Genomic DNA, 23,396 nt, shown 5'->3' with positions numbered 1-23,396 from the left:
CCAGAGACTTGTTTCTCTCATTTTTTCCCACCATCCAGCTTACAGGTGTGGCATATCAAGATGCTGATTCAAACAGCATGATTACTACACAGGTGTGCTTTGGGCTGGTCACAATAAAAGGCCATTCTGAAATGTGCAGTTTGATCACACAACACAGCGCCACAGATGTCACAAGTTTTGAGGGAGCGTGCCATTGGCATGCTGACTGCAGGAATGTCCACCAGAGCTACTGCCTGTCAAATAAATGTTCATTTTGCTACCATGAGCCATCTCCAATGTCATTTCCAGGAATTTGGCAGTACATCCAACCATCCTGGCATCTACAGACCACATGTAGCCATATGAGCACATGACTTTCAGACTCAGCATCTTCATATCTGTGTCTGGTCTCAGATGATCTTGCAGGAGAAGAAGCTGGATGTTGAGGTCCTGGGCTGGCTCACTAGAGTGGCTGGATGTACTGCCAAATTAATGGAAATGACACTGAAGACGGCGTATGGTAGTGAAATGGACATTCAGTTCATGGGTGCCTGCAGTCAGCATGCCAACGGCACGCTCCCTCAAAACTTGTGACAACTGTGGCATTTTGTTGTGTCATCAAACTGCATATTTTAGAGCGGCCTTTAATTGCTACCAGCCCCCAGGCACAACTGTGTAATCATCATGCTATTTAGTCAGCATCTTAATATGCCACCTGTCAGGTGGATGGATTATGGATTATGTTATTATTTAACAAATTTGTGAACAACATTTGACAGAGATAAGCCTCCTGTGTGCAGGGAAAAGGTCTTTGACAGAAGTGTTGTGTTTATAGTTTTGTTCAGTGTATTTATCAGAGAGCAACCTCCAAATATGGCATGGTGGTTAACCAACTTAAAATTCAACAGCAAAACACCAACCTTACAGCTGAAACGCATGAAACATTTTGGCTGTCATAGAATGTGGATACAGAGGTGTATGCATATCCCTTGATGTGCAAAAAAACCCCTCATATTGAGGCAGACATTTCATAATCAAGCAGTGAATATTCATGATGGGTTGTTGGTGAGAGGCACAGATAACAGAAGACAGGACCAGACTAATGCTGCCTGGTGATGCTCAAATCATGTTTGTTCTCTCAATATATTATAGGAAAATAATGGAATTTTGACAATTAATTAGATCGGTGCTTGCGGAGTTTCTGAATTCATCACTCTGTGCAAAGATTGTTTTTCCTACAACTCTGACTGGATTAGAAAGAGCTTCCCCAGCAGGCCATTATCAGGACAGAAATATTCGTTTTTTCGTTGTTTGATTGAGTTTATTTCGGTGAGAGATGACACTGCACACACCATAAAACAGCCATCATTTGTACCATTATAATTGCAGAGTACTTGAAAAATCATGAAACTCATATCCATTAAAATGTTTGTCAGCATCCCATAGCATCACATTACACAGACTCTAAATGTTTCACATTATTACAGCTGTGTTTTACTATATTATCATTCCATAGATAGTTGCCAAAGGAGGAGTTATAATTGTTGACAAATACATTAATAAACACTTAAATCTACTTACAATTTTATTGTAGTGTGTTAGAAACCGTTAGTCAGTGTTTACATATTACTTGTAAGTACTAAATAGGGGTTATATATATTTTTGTATACATTTTGGGCTAAAATGACAACTTGGTGATATTTTGGAGAATAAGGATTTAGGGGAATCTATTGGCAGATATGGAATACAGTATTCATAGCTGTGTTTTCATTAGTTTCTAATCACCTGAAAATAAGAATCATGTTTTTGCTACCTTAAAATGAGCCATTTGGATCTATATATGAAGCGGGTCCTTTTCCACAAAGTCGGCCATGTTGTTTCACCATAGCCTAGAATGGACAAACCAAAAACTGGCCTCAGACAGGGCCATTCACGTTTTCGCATCAGCCAACGTAGTTCTCCTACATGCTTGACACACAGGAGACGTTTCAGTTGGTAGCAATCTACAACCTCTCCACTAGATGCCACTAAATACTACATAGTGGACCTTTAATGAAAAAATAATCAAAGATTTAACAGAAATGAAAATAATCATGAGTTGCTGCCCACATTCTCTTATACCATGTAAATCATTATCACAACTCGACAGTGGGCACCCATGGTTACTGCTTAATGCTTCTAGGATTCAGTCTGTTGCTCTGGATATGGTCTGGTTAAAAATCAATTATTCGCCTTTTTCTAATGTATCAGCCCACTTGTATGTTACCACAATTAATCTTACTCCCGATGCATATATGATGAGTCAACTAGACTGTCACTGTGTCATAATTAGGGCTGGGGAATATATCGATAACATATCGTTAATGTGATTTGAGACTAGATATTGTCTCAAATTTAGGCTATCGAAAGTGTTGTCTTTTTGTGGTTTCAGGCTGACTTGCAGTAAAGTGATGTAGGTTTCTCAACTCACCAGATTGTTCTATCATTCGTCTTCACCCACTTAGTCATTATATCCACATTACTGATGATTATTTATCAGAAATCTCATTGTGCAAATACTTTGTGAAAGCACCAATAGCCAACCCTTCAATATCGTTGCAATATCAACATAAGGGTATTTTGTCAAAAATGCCATTGTATTTGAATTTCTCCATATCACCCAGCCGTAGTTATCATCAACCCTGAAATCCAACTGAGTCATTACCCAGAGAATCCTAGTGTGAATTTGCAATAGCTGTGACCTCCATGCCCAATTACAGCATCCTGGGGCAAAAAATGTTGGCTGACCGACTGACCGCCTGCCCAACCAATCAATACATCGAACTACAGAGCTGCTGGTCACAGCTATAAACAGTCATATCAGGACTGTTTGCATGTTGCAGCTCCTCCAGTTGTACAGCAGTGGGGGGGGGAGTTCTGCAGTGTTTATGTGTCTCTATGTGTAAGCTGTATGAAGTGTGCTCATGTGTGAACATCTTCTCTGTGTGTTCGAGTAATAACAAAAGATGCGGACTCAGTAGAGTGTGAGGTCATTGATCCGACGTGGGAGGACACACAATGTGCATCAATCTGAAGTTTGCAATGCTCCATCACTCACTGGATATTGATTTCCACGCTGCGATGATTGCTTCAGTATTGACGAGGAGAAAAAACATATAGCGTCAAGACATCCTCGCATATACGGAGCACATACACAGTGTTTATAAATACACACATGCACTTAAGATTACAGAGCGAGAGCGGGAAGGTGTGAGCTGCACATGTTGTGAATGTTTAGGAGCTCGGCGGTGTTATTGGTTCAATGGTCGCCATGGCAACCTGCCTCACCTCTCACCCACTGCTGCAGAGAGCTCGATGAGAAGATGCACACACACAATCTATATATGCACACACACATACATATTCATATTTATTCCTCCTCTCCATCTGTCAGTCAAATTTCTCTCTCCTGTCTCTGTGTCTGTCTCTCCTCCTCTCACCCCTCCTCCTTCACTTCTACTTTCCCTCCATTTTCTCTTGACTTCACTTTTCCTTCGTCTTCCTTTCTTTTCCTCCTCTTCGTGTTCTTTTCCTTACCCCTTTATCTGTCCTCTATCCCACTTTTTTCTCTCCCTTCCTTCTTGCTCTCACCCTAATCCAGGTGTACATGCCAATTCCCTTATTTGATCGTGCCTTGCTCCTTTAGACCGGATGTCGGAGGTTGGAGCTGGGAATGACATCACACTCAAGTTGACCGCAGTCAAGTACAACAAATCAAAAAGACAGACTATAAAAGTAATGAACACAGCTGCTGTGGCGTCACAAATTGGTTTGTGGAGTCATGTTTTGAAGCCTGAAGAACTGAATGTATTTGGGCGAGAGGGTGGAGCTGTGGAGGAGGGATTGATCTCACTGAGAAGCTGCAGCTTATACTAATTATGTTTTACTTTAAGCTGTAAATGTGTGAGTTATATGCAAATTTACCCCCCGAAATTAGCTCTAGAGTCTAAAACCATTTTTTGTGCCTTGCTGTCAACATGTTTATTTCTGCTGTAAAGTTTGACATTTTAACGTAGGGGTTAATCAAAATTGACTGGCTTCAAGGGCCAGCCTCAAGTGGCTGTTTTTGGCACTTATATGTTGGCTTCATTTTTCAGCCCTGGACGCTGCCAAGTTGTTATTAGCAATAACCAGTTCAAGCCAGGTTAGCCATTGTTAGCATTATCAGTTGGTAACAAAGAATTATGCTGTATTTTCCTCATGCAAACACTGTAGCAACACATCCAGACAGAAGTTGGACAGTGCTGTGTGTACAAATTATTTAATGAGATACGAGCAAGACAGTGCTAATAAACTGTATATTACTGCAGGTTTCACTTCTGTTGATGCTCAGAGCAGCCATATTTGATTTTGAGGTCAGGGTTGCTGAGGCTCCTCCGACTCCTGAGTTGGAAATCCAACTTCAGTGGGCATTCCACTTAAAATTTCCATCTAGGAACTCGGAAATTTCAACTTACCAATGTAAATGGAATGCACCAAGAGTTGCAGTCAATCCAAACGAAGATCCAAGGGCATAGGTTTCATTTCAACACTGAAGGGGACACATATCAAACAGGGGTTCTTTGCTAGAAAATTTTTAGTGTCAAACTTCCTGCATTCTTGAAAAGTTTATGCACCAATATGTGCCTTTTCTGCATTAATTAATGGTATAATTGTATTTAATTTCATCAAAATAATAGTGTTTCTATTGGTGGGGACAAATGCACATGTTCTGCATACTGAGGGGGACATGTCCCCTGTGTTCCCATGTCAAGATCTAAAATGGGGTACAAATGTCTCACACTGTCTGTCTCTGTAAGTCTAAGTAAGGTGTTCATTTGCATTTTTGTTTAGTCTGCATGTTGTCTTTTTATTTTGTATCTCTGAGCTGTGATAATTTCACGGCAGCCTGCTAAATAAGTGACTGTGATTCTCACTTTAACCCTGGAAAAGAAGAAGTGTTTGCCACAAGTATTGTTTTCTTTTTCAATTTGGAGGTATTAAAAAGGTCTCAATAAATATCTTGCAGCAGTATCAGTTTCCTCACAGCAGTCTTTTCTTCTGCTTCCCTCTCTCTCTCTACACAGTTGGCCATGGTCAGAGTGAAGGAGAAAGGATGAACATCAAAGACTTCCAGGTTTATATCAGAGACTCCCTGCAGCACATTGACCTGATGAAGTCCCGCCACCCAGACCTGCCCATCTTCATCGTGGGTCACTCCATGGTAGGATACTCCCCATGCTGTATTTTGCTGTAATTGCAGCTTAAATTGTGGGTCAGTCTTTGGGTTATGTTTTTATTTTAATCACATTATTGTTTTTCAAATAATAGCTCTGAGGATATTGAAACGTTGGCTGCCGTCTGGGTTTGTTTGTTTTGTTTGGTGTGAAATGACATTATATTGTTTCAGAGCTCTCGGTACAGTGTGCTCGACTCAGACACACAGAGAGACAGCTGCATGAAATTGAAGGGCAAGCCTGGTTCAAGCACGGGAAAGAAAAATACTGAGATCAGTGTTGAGAGGTTTTCTTCGACATCGTGATATTCAAATGGAAAAAATGGCACACGCTCTTCTTTCAGTATGAAGTGGTTCATGTCCCAAAATAGTCAGCCATGAAAAACCAGAGAGCATGGTGTTCTGCATGAAATGTGACGGCAGAATAACAATAGAATCAGGGGGTTTTAATATTACTGGCAGTTTCATGCAGTGAAATGCTTTGACACCCTGCTTTTAATAATATTTTCTTTGGTTTGGCTTGGACAGAAGCACCACACAAATCATTTCTGTACAAGGAACAGATTTCACCTCCACCTGCAGGGAAACAGTTCAGTGAAGGTTTGCTAAGTTGGCTCTTCTCACTAAACTTACCTTTTACACAGTGACACAGATTCTGCACAGCCCGCAGCAGCTGCTGCTGCTGGTCACTGAAAACCTCCAACAGAGCAGTTGCAGGTTCAGTGACCTGCTCAAGGGCAATGTGGGTGTTTTTGTTGATGGAGAACAGACAGTGTGCCAGTCCAGGAGTCTAGATAATGTGTAATGCTCTAGTGACCTTATGTATCGATACTGTGTTCACCTTTATCCTCAATTTCAGGCTTCCAAGAGTACAAACTATGGGAAATACAGCAGTAGATGTCCTAATGTTTTCTATGTACATAAATGTTTTCTTCAGTGGGAATAATATAGTATAATTTTTAGATTCTATTGATTATTTTTCAATGAATTGATTCATTATTTAGTTTAGTCTTACATTTTGGGTCCTACACTTATTTGCTCTCTGAGTTACACAAGAAGATCAACATCACTCCCATAAATTTGTACCTGCAGCTGGCTAGCTTAGCTTAGCACAATGACTGGAAAAGCTAGCCTGACAATGTGCAGTGGTTATAAAATCCACCAACCAGCATCTCTGAAGCACATGCTAACTAGAGAGCTTTACATGTGCTGGTAAGTGGATTGTTACCTACGCAAAGCGCTAGGCTAGCAGTTCTTCCCTGTTTACAGTCTTTGTGCTAAGCTAAGCTAATAGGTTGTTAGGTGTTGTTGTATATTTAATGTGTGTCTTCTCACTGAACCGTAACCATATTTTACAAAATGTCGAACCTATTTACCAAATTTATCACAGCCAAAGGTATCATCTTCAAATAGCTAACTTGTTTTGTCCCTCTAACATTCCAAAACTTCAACATATTAAATTTCCAAAGATGTAAACAGACAAAAGCACCAGATCCTTACAAGCAAGTGTTTTGGCCCAATTAATCAGTTATCAAAATTATTGTAACTATCTCTGCTTGAACAACAGTAGCAGTGACTGTCTTGGGTAGGCTATAGAAAATGTGATGGTACATCACCCCATGTGGGACAGGGGTGCCATCTTCTGAGAACTGCACTCTGTTACTCTCTGTTATCTCTGTTATTAAGGTCTATGCACTCAGTCCAGAAACTAGATTGTTCACAGTATGTGAATGGAGGAAGTGCATCGTAGTTTGTTATTCAACCATGTGTTGATAAGTCACATGGTTCTATGTTGTTCAGATTAATTACTTTGTCCAAATAGCTGCTTGATCACTGTAGCAGGCACTGGTAACACAGCGTGATTCTTATAAGAGGATCCCCCATCCAAAACAATTTAACACAAAGTGACGTCAACTTCACATTCTCTATTTTCACCACAGTGAGGTTGCCAGGCAACCAGCACTACAGCCAGATGAACTTAGCACAGAAGCATTGTTTTCTTCAAAAAATATTTTCAACACGTCACTCCTTTTTAAATCATAAATTGTGTTTTTACAGTCAGTATATATATATATATATATATATATGGATTTTCCAGTCTTAATGCTAAGCTAAGCTAATGGCCTCCTGACTTTGCCTCCATACGGTAATTCATTCATTCATTCAATTTATTCATTCATGCATTATCTGCAACTAATTGTCATGGGGGGTGCTGGAGCCCAGGTGTCACTGAGGGAGAGGCAGGGTACATCCTGGACAGGTCTGACATATAGAGACAGAGAGCTACAGAGCTACAGACAATTTAGAGTCACCAGTTATCCTGCATGTCTTTGCACTGTGGGAGGAAGCTGGAGAACCTGGAGAAAACCCACGCTGACATAAGGAGCTCATGCAAACTCCACATAGTGCTAATCACTGAACTACTGTGCCTTTAAATGTAATATTCAGCTACATGTAGGGTGCTGCATGCTGTTTTGTGCAGTAAACATGTTTTAACATGGAACAAAACAGTTACAAATACAAACCCATATCTAATGAATTATTAATTTCCCATTTGCTTTAACAGAGTTTACTATAGGGAATTAAAATTGTGTTAAATTCAGTGCAGACAGCATCAAACAGTCTTTGAAGAGTCCAAAATATGGCTTTATGAAATATACAGACACAAACAGAGTCCAACCAGAATTTTCATTGAGAAAAATTACATAACGTCTGGACACAAAAAGCATCAAGGCTGGCCAGGGAACTATTAACCGATAAGTTTATTCAGTTTTTCACAGAGCTGCATTCAACAGCACAGCCTCTCTCACTGTTGTGCTCAGTGACCCACTAACTCTTAGTACAGCTAACAGAACACAAACGGTATTGATGAGTTATGTAATAAATGATTACTCTCAAGTCCAGTCAGCTTGTACTCACATTTAATCATTTGTGTCAGATGAACAAGCTGCTCAGATTCTGTATTCATACAGAACACACAAATGTTTTGATGTGTGCAGTTATATCTAGAGTGCAGTATCTTATGTTGTATAAGGAAGATGCTAACTTCACTGTACACAAAACAAGAGCTTCTCTGAACAGAGTGTAGTCTGCACCACCTGCGTAAGTCAGAGGCATTTCAGGACAAACACAAATATAGTTATTAGTATTTTTGCTCACAGCTGGAAGAGACTTTTCAAGCAGAGAACACAGAGGATAAATGCAAATTCATTACAGAACTGCTCTGCCATGAGACGCACAGAGCCTTGTTATCTCTCTGCACAGCAGCGATTCAGTGGGCTTGTTGGATTCCAGAAAAACAAAAGGGTTTTTTAGGCAGATATGACGAGCTTTGAGGAAAAACGAGATCTACATTGTTTGCAAATATATATATAGCTAGTGGAAAAGTATTTAAAGATGTAGTGTGTAGGATTTAGTGTCATCAAGCAGCGAGGTTGCAGATTGCAACCAGGGAAACTTCTCTCATCTGTCAAGGTTGTAGGAGACCCACCATGACACATGAAAACATGAATGGCCCTCTCTAGAGCCAGCGTTTGGTTTGTCCATTCTGGGCTGCTGTAGAAACAACATGGCGAACTCTGTAGAAGAGGACCCACTCTGTATGTAGATGTAAACAACTCATTCTAGAGTAACAAAAACACAGCGATTCTTTTTCTCAGGTGATTATAAATAAATGAAAACATAGTTATAAATATTATATACTATTTCTGCCAAAAGATTCCCCCAAATCTCACAAACTGGGCCTCTAGCACACTTTCACAGACTGGAGCCTTTATACGTTCCATACGTCCAGGTTTTAATTTCAAAGTAACCCAAGGTTTATCACGTTAAGTGGCTTTATTAATGTTAATAAATACTTAATTAATACTTCAGGACAGTAATAAGTCATTAATAAGAGCAAATGTGGCCTTTACATGGTGTGTGTACTCCCTCAGCACAACACTAGCTTTTACTTATAGTTAGCTTTTTAAATTAATTTTTAGGAAAGGCTGTTCTCATGCACTGTTCGTACTTATACCTACAAAAAGTAATGCACTATAAGTTGTATAACTCATGTAATCATGAGGAAGGAGGCTGTGATCATGTGACCTATACACTACAGGCTGTCATCCATCATATGACTGGAGCACTGAAGTCAGGTAATATAAAGAGCAAAGTCCACATAGGGAGGCGGTCTGGATGGCAGACAGGTCAAACAAACACAAGATTTTAATGTTGAGTTCATGTCACGTTACAATGCCAAACCATGATGCTCTTTCTAAACCTGGCCTAAAGGGTGCTAATTCATAAGATATTATATGAACTGTGTGTTTTTGTAAGACATCATACAAATGGTTGTGTGAGAGTACATTTGGGAAGACCTGTTACCTGTTTGGAAAGAGCTGCAGAGCATCTGGAACAAGATCCATTGTTTAATAGCTTGTCAGTCCCTGCAGAAATTCATGATCATGTAATCACAAGAATTAAAGATATTCCCGTTTTCTCAAACCCCTACAAACATGTTCAAATTGGAAGAATGCATGCAATCATACCAATCACCAAACTGTTTCTGCATGAAAATCATCTCTGTCAGAACCATTTAATAATGACTCACTAACACTTTCACTCTCAGACTTGTAAAGAGAGAACCCCATTAGATTTCATCATTGACTTTGTTGTCATCTGTGTATGCAGAATTAATGGCTTATTAGAAAGTGAGAAAAACATGAGTGCTTAATGGATTCACCACATCATTTAATGATTAGTGTGCGTATGAGGCTGTTTGCTATCACGATTGAACGTCTTTTGTTTGGATTCAGTGCTCCAATCCTCTGTTTAACATTGTTTTTACTACCCAAATATTGTTATCTGCTGTGGAGCCTGTAGGCTGAGTGTTTTACATAAAACTGTCTTCCACTGAAGACACTCGCGTTAAATTTGAGTCTGTTTTTGCAAACCTTTTATGGCTCATTCTTTACTGTACAGCAGCACTGTATTTATATAAAGACTGATGCTGCGTTCAAAACAATCTGAGGTTCCAGGAGAGCAGACGCAAATAGTTTTGTGTAAATTAAACTGCAGGATCCCAGATGGAGGCTGAGCTGTTTAGACATCAGAGTCTGTAAATACTAAGGCAGAGCTGACCGAAGTCACAGTACAGCACCACCTTCGTCATTTCTTCCTTCTCCACTCGTCTTTTTCTCATCCCCTCTTCCCTCCTTTCTCTTGGTTCTCTCCATCCCTCCATCTGTGTCATTTCGTCAGACGATTGTTTTGTGCTGTCATGTAAGCCAGTCCACCTGTCCTACCATCACCTGCTTCATTTCGTGTCTTCCCTTTCCTCCACAGTTCCCCTTTCAATTGTTTTGCTTTAACTTTCTCATTTTCTTTCTTTATCCTCCTTTTGTCCTACTTCATTTTATCCTCCCTATCCTTCCTCTTTTATAGCATTTCTTCCTTTTCATCTCCTCTCCTTTCCCTGGAAACAAATAAAACCCAGACCTAAAGTTTGGGAAACCCAACCCAATTCAAACCTTCAGTCACTGTGTTTTTACAGGCTTCATTTCCCAGCTTCCCGGGGTTGTGACTCCTCATCCTGTTTCTTTTAGCGTTTTCCTCAGCTGCTCCGCTTGTATGAATCTTTGTTTAACGGGGCCAGCATGACGCAAAAACTACACGACCAACACAAACAAACACCCTGTGGATTCTACAGTATGTGCAGAGATGCTGCTCTAATGATAACATCCTGAGGAGACTGTGGAGTTACCAGACAGTTAGCGGCAGAGTCCAGCCACAGTGTGGTGTGATTTAGTGAAGAAAGATATCCAACACTCCTCCGACATCACCTCAAAACACTGCCAGTAGTTGGTTTTTTAAAATTTTTTATTTAAAACAAGTTAGTTGGATCTTGAGCTTGAATTCATCAGCAGTTATTAGTTTGATTCCTAATGAGAACACAAAGATGAGATGTCTATAAGCAGGGGAGATAAATGTATACTTAAGTGGGTTTTTTTAGCATTATATTATTTTTAGAAAAGCTATTGGCTTGACTAATGTCTGTTGGTCGGCCCGCTACTGTGGTCCAAAGTAAAATTTAATCAGTTAATATGGCTCATATTGACAGTACAAATGACCAAACATTTGCATTGCAGTATTGTTAGTAGTTAGTAGCGTACATGCCATTGACACTGCTAACTACTGTGGAATTTTTTGAGGGCACTGTACAGTGGATATATGTAATTATTACTCAAAACGGCAAACAGTAAATATAGTGCACTACGTAGTAAACAGGAAGTAGTATCACATACATCCTATTCCTGTTTAACATCAGCGTGTTAGCATTGTTATTGTGAGCACGTTAGCATCCCAACATGGCATGTATGCATTTCATTTACCTCGGAAGTCAGAGGTCGGAGCTGGGAATGACATCACACCCAAGTTGATCACCTTTCAACCAAGATGTTGTCAGCTACCAGTTCAAACCAGGTTAGCTATTGTTAGCAATACCAGTTAATACAATGTATGGCGCTGCATTGTGCACTGTACACTGTAGCAACATGTCCACAGACACAAGTTGGACAGGACTGTGTGTATGCCTGTTTTAATGAGACATAAACAGGACAAAAGTTCTCATAAACAGTATATTACTACAGTTTTCACTACTGTTGATGCACAGAGGAGCCATATTGGATTTTCAGGTAGGGATGGTGAGATTTCTTTAACTTTCCAAGTTGTTATTTGGTCTTCAGGGCACATTCAAGTTCCAATTTCCATGTGGAAATGTAGAAATTCCAATTTCCAGTGCAAATTGAATGCGCCACAAGCTCACCATTGTGTCAAAGTACAGAGCTGCTGGCATGACTGTAAATTTGTAGTCTTGTTAAAAATTCTCCTGCAATAAAACAAGTGAATTATTAAAATATAACGTTTTGAAAGTGCTGCGAGCTGATGTGAAAAGTTATCATCTCCAAAAGAAGAATCAGTTCTCACAAAACACATGAACATAAATAAAGGAATAAAAATGTGAAATGATTAAAACTGACAAAATAAATTGCCAATACACATTTGTAGCTTCTGTGTCTGATACACCACACTGACTATCTCACACTTTCCTCTGAATCTTATTTGTTTAAGCCGTTGGAGCAGTTTGCCAGTGTCGTAGCCGCCCATGGGAGTGCTGACAAATGCCTTCAGCTCTGGCTCCTCACTCTTCCTCATCTCTCTCCTTCTTAGTGCTTCTGGCCGAGCCTCATTTGTCCTACTTCCTTGGTGCCAGAGTTTTATGTAATGCTTTGTCACTGTTTAGGGCCTTCAATGTATTCATTCAACTTGTCAACCCTCCATTTCTCTCTGTATAAATTACTCCCTCAGTTTCTTCTCACACTATACAATATTTCACTTTTTTCTTTGTTTTTTATCACACCATTTTTGTGTGTAACCTCGTCACTCTCCCACTCTGTCCTGTTCATCAGTGTTTACTTTAAGTGAATAGCTTCACGTTGTTTAATCGGAGCGCATTGAATCCAAGTCTTTGGATTTTTATTGAACGTACTGCTGTTTAACAAAAAGGCTTCTTGGTGTCTCCTGACTGTTATGGGGAAACTGACAACGTTAGACCTTGCAATGCCAGTATGCTAGCTGTATAGTCCATATGATGTCAGAATGTTCGCTCCTCAGGGAATTTTTGACAGTTCAAGTCCACCCACTGTCAGCAGACAGGCATACAATACAAGTATTCATCCTCTCAACCAAAGTTCAGAGAGAGAAAGCGTAGGGAGGCCTCTAGTCAGCTTTTTAAAGAGCTTCTCTGTCCCAATCCGCACTCTCTCTTTCTCTTTCTCTTTCTCTCTCTGTATCTGTCTCTTCCCTATTCACACTTATCTCTCACTCTCTATCACTGAAGCCCAGTGACAAAATGTACAGTCTCTGTGTGTGTGTGTGTTTGCCTCTTGTGTGTAAGGGCATGACCCAGAATGGGCTTTTGTACCAAATTACATTGCGTCATCTTGTTATAATTGACCGGAATTTGATGTGTTGAGCTGATCAACCAGTTCAGGATGCTAAAATCATCCCGGGGCAATTTCAACATTCAATTGTAAAATTTTTCTGTGACTATGCGATAACATTTTTCAATATCATGATAATGATATTTTTTCCAGTAGATAAACAGATAGTAAAGTCTACTGAGTTCTTGACTCAGACTTGCACAGTAACTGTTCTTTTACCACGCTGTCTCTCCTGTATGCAAATTAGGGGCTTTTTAAGCTGTGTGTTCCTCGAGCAGAAGTAAGCAAAGGCAGTAGAGACTTACTTCCACTTTTCTACCGGTCCTATTGAGAAAGACTACCGCTACTGCTCCCATTGAGATATTGAGCTGAACTGTTGTGTAATCAAGCTGCAAAAGTAACTATATTGTTCCAACAACAAGTTTCCATGACTTTTCATCAGATGATGAATCGTGAGCTCGTTGGAAAGCCTTAGAGATCTTGAAAAGTGGGCCGTTCCATCGAGGTTTGTCTGAAACGACAAGGGAAGAAGCCAGAAATGGCAGTCGACATATGAGAGGGCCGGTGAGTGACTTGGTGTGATGTCAGAGTTGGCTGTCAGGAGGATGTTACCTCAGCAGATGCAGCTATCACCCCTCACCCTGGCTGTGACTTTGCTTTTACTACCTACAGCTGTTTAAGTTCCTCCCAGTGAAAGTTAATATTATACTAAAACCTAATGTAATCATGTACTGGTAGCTGTTTTAGGACATTTGAACTAGCATGTAGAACAATTATGCTAAAATATTTGAATGTCCTGATGTTTTGCTGGGCTAACTAACTTCCTCAGGTTCAGAACTTGAGGTTAATGAAAACATGTCGGCTATTCTGTTGACACCAGTCATTGATGTCTTTGACAGACGATGCCTGAGGGCAAGGGCTCTGTCTGTCTGATTGGCCATATGGTGTGTATCAGGCAAAATACACCTACGGACAAAATGTAATTGAGTATGTTAGTACTATACTAAAAGTGCAGTATCACAGTCTTTCACAATGTGATTACTGCACAATTTGACATCACAATGACGATTTTAAAAAACGATATATTGTGCAGCCCAGGTTTGTGTGTGTGTGCGTCCTGGTGTTTACACATGGACATTGCAGTGTAAGCTTGTCGTTAATAGTCTGTTGGAATACGAGTATAAGGGGGAGAAACAAGAGATGGAGCTAGTCAGCCTCTTCTTCTGACTGTGTGTGTGTGTGTGTGTTTGTGTGGGCATATGCAGCGAGTGAGTGTGTGCCTGTGTGCTTTAGAAAGTGAGATTTTCTGGTGGGAAATGTTTTGTCTTTTGGTGCCTCTTTTCGTGAAGTGAGCCTGTCATTGGCCCCAGCCTGATGAATATTCACACAAGTGACAAAGAACGCTCACATAAACAAAGTTGAAGCCAATTAGTCTCCAGAGACGGAGAGACGGACAGATTCACCCATGCAGAATCGCCGTGCTCATGTGTGTGTCTGTCTGTGTGCACCCACACAGACACTTGCACTTGTTGCATATGCGGAGAGAGACCACGACAAAGTGAACCATGGCGAATTGATTTGAGTCTTGGCCGCCCCTGAGCTGCTAATTATCATGGCCCTACATCACAGGATTTAAATCACAATCCCAAATGTCAGCATGGGTGCCAAGGTGTGGCCTCGCGCTGATGTTCGCTGCAGCTACACAGTGCACGTTTTGCCCTACGGGCGGTGGGTTCTCACTAGCATCTTTCTCCCAGTCTGTGTAGAGCAGCAGCAACAAAAGAACTGGGTGGAAATTCACGACCGCCTAAACAAAAGATGGATTGTTTTATGTTCGTCTTGAACTCTGAGGAGTTTTCCCACTGCTCCCCGCATCAGAACCTCTCACCTACTTTGCACAAAAGACACTCCCTGTCCCTGTCTTCTATTACAGACTGAAGGAGAAGCTCATATCATCTTCCTCTCATTGAAACATGTTCTCCATTCTAGTATTGCCCTTATCTCAGGCTGCTCTGTGTCAGATAAATTCCTGTCATGCAAAAATATGTAGACCTACTTTGTGTACTATGAACCAATTAACTGAAAGGCTGCCTGTGACTTCTAGTTTTAAAGGGTATGTTTGATTTGGAATTGAGCAGGACTGCTGTAGCCGGTAGCCACAAAACAGGCTGCTATGTAACCACTTGGGGTTTACATCCACTAAATGTGCTTGTTTTTGCCACTGACAGGCTCAGATTGTTATTCTAAAGGGGGATTTATACTTGTGCAGCAGACCCTATGCTGTAGCCTATGCATGTGGCCTACGCCATTGTGAGCATTTATACTTGTGCTGTGGTGTGTCTGTGTCACTCTGCTGTTACACCTCCGAAACACTAGTTGGCAGAGGAGGTTTCTGTGAAGTGCTTTAAAGTTTGGTTGAGTGAAAACACACACAAAACACACTTAAAACACAGCTTGTAGTACACAAATTGGCTTCACTGTAACTCGCAGCATTCACAGACAAAGCATTTGTCTTTATCTGGACACATTTTCCCCACAAATACAACATGCTAATGTTTTTAGCACAAGCCTATGGCATTTTACATTGTATGAATTAGCCTAGCAGTTAGCAGACTTTTCCTCTACTCATATGAAGCCAGGGACAACAGCAACATTTAACAAAGGTAACATTACAAAATTCGGTTCCATTATAACTCATAAAATGCTATTTTGTGGAGGCTTTATTGTCTTCATAATTTATTGTTTCTTATCTGTGAAAGTAATGTGAGTAAAAGCTTTGTTTCCACTGAGGGAAATGATACCAGCTTACAAAAAAATAAACATGGTGTAGGTACGGCATTGATTTGACGCAGAAGTATAAATGTATAAAGTATAAATCTTTAATAAATCATTCCATTGACTTTAAAGAATAGAAGACTTTAATATGTCAAATATATTTAATATATTCTGTGCCTTGTCTTTTTTAGGGTGGTGCTATCTCTATCCTGACCGCCTGTGAGAGGCCCAGTGACTTTGCCGGAGTGGCTCTTATAGCTCCAATGGTCCAGATGAACCCAGACTCGGCCACACCGTTCAAGGTACGGCACCATCGCTCATCCACTTACTCACTCCGCTGTTCTTCACTTTTTTGCTCTCTCTTTTCCTCTTCTCTTTCCTCCATAATTGAGTCTTACTATTCAGTCAAGTACTCAGTTAACCCAAGAGTCTTTCGTCTCACTCCACTCAGCCCTGCTGTGGGTGATGACTATAATACTGACACCTTTTATTTTGTGTGTTTCAAGGGCAAGAATCAGTGTAAGTGCCACTTGAGCAGCATTAGCTGTCTCTTACTGAATCACAGACACAAGTGTGTCCAACTGTCAAGGCCAAACACTGACTCACTTTTGTAATTATGAGCATGTTTAACAAGAAGAAATGTTTTTCTTAGAGGACAGTTCATCCCAAAATCAAAAGTACATATTTTTCCTGTTACCTGTAGTGCTATTTATCAGTTTAGACTGTTTTGATGTGAAGTGTTGGAGACATTAGCCGTAGAGATTTCTGCCTTCTCTCCAATATAATGGAACTAGATGGCACTTAAAAGTGCCAATAAAATGCATATGAAAAACTTAACAGCAATGTCTCTTTCCAGGAATCATGACCGCTTACTCAAGATAATCCACAGACCTTGTTGTGAGCAGTTTCATGTAGGAACAATAGGCATAAACACACAGTAGAAACACACACATACAGTACATACTCACAATGTTCATGACTGTATCTCTTTGTAACACTTGTCAGATGGCGAGAAAAAAAAAAACAGAGAGAGATGGAAACATTCATCAGGGAGGTGTTGATGTGTGAAAATAAACTGAAACGCTCGGCGTGTTTTGTTTTCTCACTGTTTGCAGGTTTTCCTGGCGAAGGTCCTGAACCACATGCTGCCCAGACTCACTCTGGGCTCCATCGATTCCAAATGGGTCTCACGGGACAAGAAGCAGGTGAGAGACACATGTCGGTGTGTGTTGGTGGGTGGGAGAGCTGCATTGTTATCTGTGATTTAAATATCAGGTATGGGTGTCGCAGAAATTAGGCGAAAGGTCACGGGGGTTGGGGGGGCGGGTGCGTGTGTGTTTTATGTGTACTCGGTGAAGTCATGCAGTCCCAGGAGGAAAGCCCACCCCACAATACTCACTTTGAATCCTTTCCAAACCGCAAATAGTCAGTGTTATCTAATCAAGCAAAGTGTGTGTGTGCGTGTCATATTTTGGGTGGGTTGTATTGTGTTGTTTGTAATTATAAAAACAGGTGCATGTACTGTGTCACCTACAGGACAAGGAGACAGAATCTCTAGGTGTGTCCCGTATTTGGTTGTTTGTGTGTGTTTTGAATGAACCACAGAAGAGACAAACACATGCAGGCACGTCTGCACACCTCTGTTTGCACGTACATGTGCATGTGGACGTATTCTGTGGTTTTTGAAAGTATTGACACACCAGAGTCGGCCTTTCAGAAACAGTTTGTAGTAACAATAGAATCCCACATCCTGCTACTTGTGCATCCCACAGTCTGTTGGAGGAAGTAAACCTGCACGAATTACTGATAGAAGAAAGGTTCTTTAAAGATTTTTATGCCTCCACACCAGAAACATCCACAGCAGGAGGCATTGTGTTTTTGTGAACAGGATATCTCAGGAATGCCTGGAGGGAGTTTCTTGGCCTCAAGGATGAATTGATTTGATTTTGGTGGTCAGTGGTCAAAGGTCACTGTGACCTCACAGATATGTTTTTGTCCATAACTCAAGAATTCATATGCTAACTATGACAAAGTTTTACACAAATGTCAAATAGGATAAAATGATAAGGTGATGACACTCCATATCCACAAGGTCAAAGGTCAACTTCACTGTGACATCATAACGCTGTGCAAAAACACTTTTCAGTCCATTACTCAGGAACAGAAGGGGAGACATTCGGTCAGATACAGAATTGGTGACACTAATCTTGGGTGTCCTCCTTGAAACTGTGCTGATTGTACAGATCTTCTGTGCTGCCGGGTTGAAGATGTGTTTGAAGCATCTGTGTTTAAGAACATGTAGCTTCTTTGCAGCAACATCCATATTTGGAAGCACTGTCAACAGTCATGGCTCCAGCTTTGTGTTCAATAAGAACCTGCTTTATTGGCCAAGCATGAGAACACATACGATTAATTTTACTTTGTTTCTCAGGGAAGAAAACGTACTAAAGTCAAATTAAAATCAATTTTGTTCATATATCACTATATCACAAACCAAAATTAGCCTTAAGGGGCTTCACAGTCTGTACAGCAAACCACATTCTCTGTCGTTGCACCATGTGATGAAGCTCTCTATCAGTCCTCTGTACTCCTCTATAAAAATATTCCCCATGTGAAGACAGGATGTTTCTCTCCGGAAATTATTCACTGGAATCATACAGGTCAATATAGTGATAACTTACATTTCACCATTAAAGACCCAATGTATATTATATGAGTCTGGACAGATACGGCTGTAAACTGCAGCTTGACTGATGTGAGGAGCAAATATAGCCTTTCATTAACATTTTTATGAGAAACTTCAAAGCCTCCTCTCTGTATATTTACTGTAACTTTACCTTTTTCACAGTGAGATAAAGTGTGACACTGTCATCCAGCAAAAAAAGTTTAAGGATGATTTGTATTGTGTTATTTATTATTTTTTGTTATATGGTGTTATCAGGGTATCAAAGGAAAACTTTCACTTTCAGGACAATGTTTCTGAGTGTCACTGACTCCTCTGAGCTGCTCAACAGGTTGTGTTGTTTCACGTCTCAGCTTACAGTCATTCGTTATTCAAAGCAGCAGCGCACGTGGCCTCAGAGGAGCTGCTTCTATTAGAGTGGGCCTTCAGCTGTGTTTTTGTAAGATCAATCGAAATGGGTGTGTGTGTGTGTGTGTGTGTGTGTGTGTGTTTGTGTGTGTGAATTATGTCAGAGCACATATGGAACTTGAAAGTATTCATGTTTAATGTAAGGAAAAACAGGGTGTGTCGTCTGCTATTGATCTACACGAATGTTTAAGTGTCACATCTACTTTCTGGGTCTCTCTGTTTCTCTGGCTCTTATTTTTCTTTCCATAAAAGCCCTCCATCCAGTTATTTATCATACTTACTCCTTACTCCATCCTTGGCCCTATTTGCTCTCAGGGAGGCTCTTACTCTCTTGGCTTTCTTCCATATTCGGATTAAACTACAAAATGTTGTGCTTGCTAAACATAGATGTTTAATGCAAACCAGACCCTACAGCAATGCTTTCTAAATGTCCAACAAAATATGTTATGCCAAACTGTAGTTTCTATGGTTACATTAAGAGATTAATGAGTCCTGCATCAAGTGTGATAAACATCGTCCACTTTGCCCCATCAAACTTTTTCTTTTCTCTCTTTCTCGCCAGGTGGAGGCATACGACGCTGATGAGCTGAACTTCCACGGCGGCATGCGGGTGTCGTTCGGCATGCAGCTGATGGGGGCGGCGGCGCGCATCGAGAAGGAGATCCCGTCCATCAGCTGGCCCTTCCTGCTCCTGCACGGTGACGCTGACAAGCTCTGCGACATCAGAGGCTCCAAGATGATGTATGAGAACGCGCCAAGCTCAGACAAGAAAATCAAGGTGGGGATGAGGTCTTTTTTTGTCTTTATTTAAAGTTATTTTTTTGTCAGTGGGACTGCCTGGTAAAATAGAAAAGAAAATCAGTCACCCTGTTGATGCAAACTTGTATCCAGTAGCCACTGCTTCATTTTGTTCATACTGTTCATTTTTTTATGGACTTGTTTGATATAATACCAAAACATTAGGAAACAATGTATCACACTGCCCTCTGGCATTTTAAAAATTACACTCCACTGGTGCAGCTTCAAGCAGTGTAAAAGTGTTTGCTGTTGACTTTGATACATGAAACTCAGTTCAGTACACTCAGCTTATATGCAGCTCAGTGCCTGAATGAAGCTTTGCTGGCTGTAAAAGATATCTGTGGATATATAACATAGTTTTATTTCATTAAAGTGTATTATTTAATACAATGTTTCAGCCTCAGCATTCTACACACTAATGGCACCCCCAGAAATGTTTCATGGTGGTGGCCAGATGGGGTGATGGAAAATCTTGGGGCGGGATGCCAAAACCAAAAGCCAAAACTGAATTTTAGGACTTTTTTTATGCTGATATAGGTTATTTGAAAACTATGTCAATATGAGAGTTAAGCAGTCACATACTGATATACTTTGGTTTCTTATTTTACAGTTAATATTACTAATTATCTGATGTGCTTAGACTAACAGCGGTGCAGTTAACATTTTGAGTTCCGCATCAGTCCTGTTTTAATGTGTCATATATTCGGTCAGTCATTGTTCTTTACATAGGGTAGTTGTCCTGTTCCTTAAGAAGAAAAATATGCAGCTTTAATTTTGAGGAGTACATTGATTGTAAAAAACAAAACATTTCTGGGAACAATACTGAAGTCTCCCCGCCCCACTTTCACACACACACACACACACACACACACACACTTAAAGCTGACTGCAGCAGAGTGCATTCTGTATGACCACTCTAGATTCTTCTTCCTCTTTACAGAGGGATGTGTCTTTGTGAAGCGGGAAGTTCACACGCTTTTCTTTTTTCAAGCACATGGGTTATCGTATGAGGGCTGGCAAATAATAATGAAAAGAGAGGTGAGAGGAGTAAAAAGAGAGAAGAGATTTAAAGGGCGTTTCTGTGTCATTCTGATCTTTCTGTTCTTCATTTCTAATAAATCAGGTGGTGTTCATGAGGACAGGGACTGTTTATCACATGTCTTATTGGAGAAGTGATTAGTGTATCATCTGTCAGGAAATGTGTTGATCACAGAAAAACCCCTGTAGGTTTAGGTAAGCAAGATGAATTTGTCTCAGCTGTGACTCTTGACAGCCTTGACAATTTTTTTAAAAGAGGATGAACATTTTACTTGATGTTCCCCAAATGGCTTCAGATAACTGTTTTGGAGCTCCTTGTTGCGTGCATCCCGTCTCTCTGACTCACTGTGTCTCTCTGCTCCTCCTCAGATCTATGATGGAGGCTACCACGCCCTTCACCACGACCTCCCAGAGGTGGCCGAGTCCGTGCTGAAGGAGGTGACTGGCTGGATCACAGAGCACCTCTCCGCCACGACGTCGCCACAACCGCAAGACTCCTAGAATCCTGACAGCTGGGTCAGCACTCCGAGGCAACTGCCAACCGCATCTCAAGAGGCCTGCTCACTTTCCAGCAGTCTGTCAGGCATAACAATACTACTACACTCTCTGGTCTGGGAATACGTTTAGTTATATAGATATTATTTTTTCAGTCTAAAAACTTTACTGATTTTATCCTCTGGGCAAATTCCACTGATTTAAATTGGATGATGGGGTCAGAAACCACTTTTTATTGTAGATACTCAGCAGTGGTCAGTCTCCCTGCCACATGTGAATCATATATTTCAGGCAGTGGGCTTTTTTGGTTACGGTTTCATTATCTCCTCACTGAGGAACAGCTCAAGTGTAAGCTACAGTATGCTGGGGTTCCAAGTGCAATAATAATGAAGATTCCTCCTCATAGCCAGGTCCTCACACTGCTTCACTGTCCTCACAGTGTCTGTAGATGCTTCTTCTCTGCCTCCTTCTCGATTGCACTGTTTTACAAATGACATGAAATTTGACACTCGTAGAGACACTGGGAAACTTATACTATGAGCACACATGACACACTCAGATCCTCTCTTCTCCTGACTTCCTCTGCATGTCCCTCTTCTCTGGCCCAAAGAAAACACGAGGCATTACACATGATGATTGGTGTAATCTATCGAACTCCTGAGGCCTTAAGTCTAGTTTAAAATTTCGTCCTGTTAGTTCGACTGCTTTAGCAGATTGTTTTACAAATTAACTGTGCAATGGATCCTGGCAAGTCTTATATAATTTTTACCTCCTAAACAGTGACATTTATTTTCTTATTTTAGCCAGATGATTACCTCCCCACCACCTCCATTTATTGACTGAGTTATTAGTGGACTCAGTGACTTTCAATATCAAATACTACTGTCAGTGAGCCGAGTTATGGGTGTAGGGACATGAAGAGGATGCAGATTAACCAGGTGATGCTGCTCTGTCTCTCTCTCTGCAGGTGGGAATTAGAGGGCAAAGGTCAAAAGGTCCCTTCCTTATGTGACCTTCACTGTTCGTGTTTAGGTCCATTAAAACTGCAGACTAGGCCCCAGCTGGAGAACGTAAGGAGCACATCGCTGTTACTGTGGACAAAAGAGTAGATTTCCTCTCTCCACACACCATCTGCCATTTGCTGGACACTTTTATCCAAACCACCTTTACGTAATGCGGCTGTGTGCATTTCTTGCATGGGTGGCCACAGAGGGAATCCAGCCCCTCAGAACAATGGTGGAGTCATAATTTGTTTGGAAAAACAGGATGTTTTTTGTAATAGCTTTCAGACAAGGAGGGACAGGAAGTGATATTACTGCGGAATAAACTTCTGACTTCAAAACTATATTGAAGATTGTGCCTTAGCAGCACAGAAATATAGTGTACAGTCCATACATGTGAGTTTTCAAATTAAAATTCATCCAGTTTTTAAAAAATAACTACAAATCAAAGAACCCAAATAATTAAAAAGATAAACTTTATCTTTTAGCTTGTAACATGAATTTAGTGGACTTGGTTTTTTAATCCTCTAAATCCCACCTGCAGTCTGAGTGGCTAAAGCAGTGGTCAAACTAACATTTTTCCCAAAAGTATAAACCTGTCACTTCTCAAAGTGTTGCAGTACTCAAAGTCAGCCCTGGCTCCATATAGGTCATTAAAGAAACCATAGCAATAATGTCACAGTAGCCTATATTTTTGCTAGCTGATAATTATAAGCTAGACAGATGCACACTGAGCTCACCATTTTATATTGTCAGGTAGGCTGTAATTAGCAGGTATTGCTACATGCTAAGCTTTTCCCACGTATTCAGTAAGCATGAAAAAGTTTCAGCAGCATGAGTGGAGAGTTTTAAATTGTTCATCCGCCCCCAAAATCAAACATGGGAAGGGATCAAAAATTATGTGGCAAGTCAGACATACAGTGTGTTAGTTGACATCTAGTGTGCACTCTCTGGAAACGGAGTCGACTGTGTCACTCCGG

The 23,396-nt window shown here is 40.7% G+C and overlaps 1 protein-coding gene across 2 annotated transcripts in view; it reads left to right on the top strand.

Moving 5' to 3' along the window:
- mgll (monoglyceride lipase) overlaps nucleotides 1–23,004 on the top strand; it is a 49,279-nt gene extending 26,275 nt beyond the window's left edge. For both annotated transcript variants that reach the window (XM_033629912.2, XM_033629911.2), the window contains 5 exons: nucleotides 5,085–5,221; nucleotides 16,185–16,295; nucleotides 17,109–17,198; nucleotides 19,647–19,862; nucleotides 21,290–23,004. In XM_033629912.2, the coding sequence (XP_033485803.1) occupies nucleotides 5,085–5,221; nucleotides 16,185–16,295; nucleotides 17,109–17,198; nucleotides 19,647–19,862; nucleotides 21,290–21,421 (686 nt within the window). In that variant the 3' untranslated portion in view covers nucleotides 21,422–23,004. The remainder of the gene's footprint in view (nucleotides 1–5,084; nucleotides 5,222–16,184; nucleotides 16,296–17,108; nucleotides 17,199–19,646; nucleotides 19,863–21,289) is intronic.
- The last annotated feature ends 392 nt before the right edge of the window (nucleotides 23,005–23,396 follow it).

This window comes from Epinephelus lanceolatus, chromosome 8 (genome assembly GCF_041903045.1).
Source record: "Epinephelus lanceolatus isolate andai-2023 chromosome 8, ASM4190304v1, whole genome shotgun sequence".
In the NCBI taxonomy this organism is placed as follows: domain Eukaryota; kingdom Metazoa; phylum Chordata; class Actinopteri; order Perciformes; family Serranidae; genus Epinephelus; species Epinephelus lanceolatus.
This window is presented reverse-complemented; position numbering and strand designations above follow the sequence as displayed.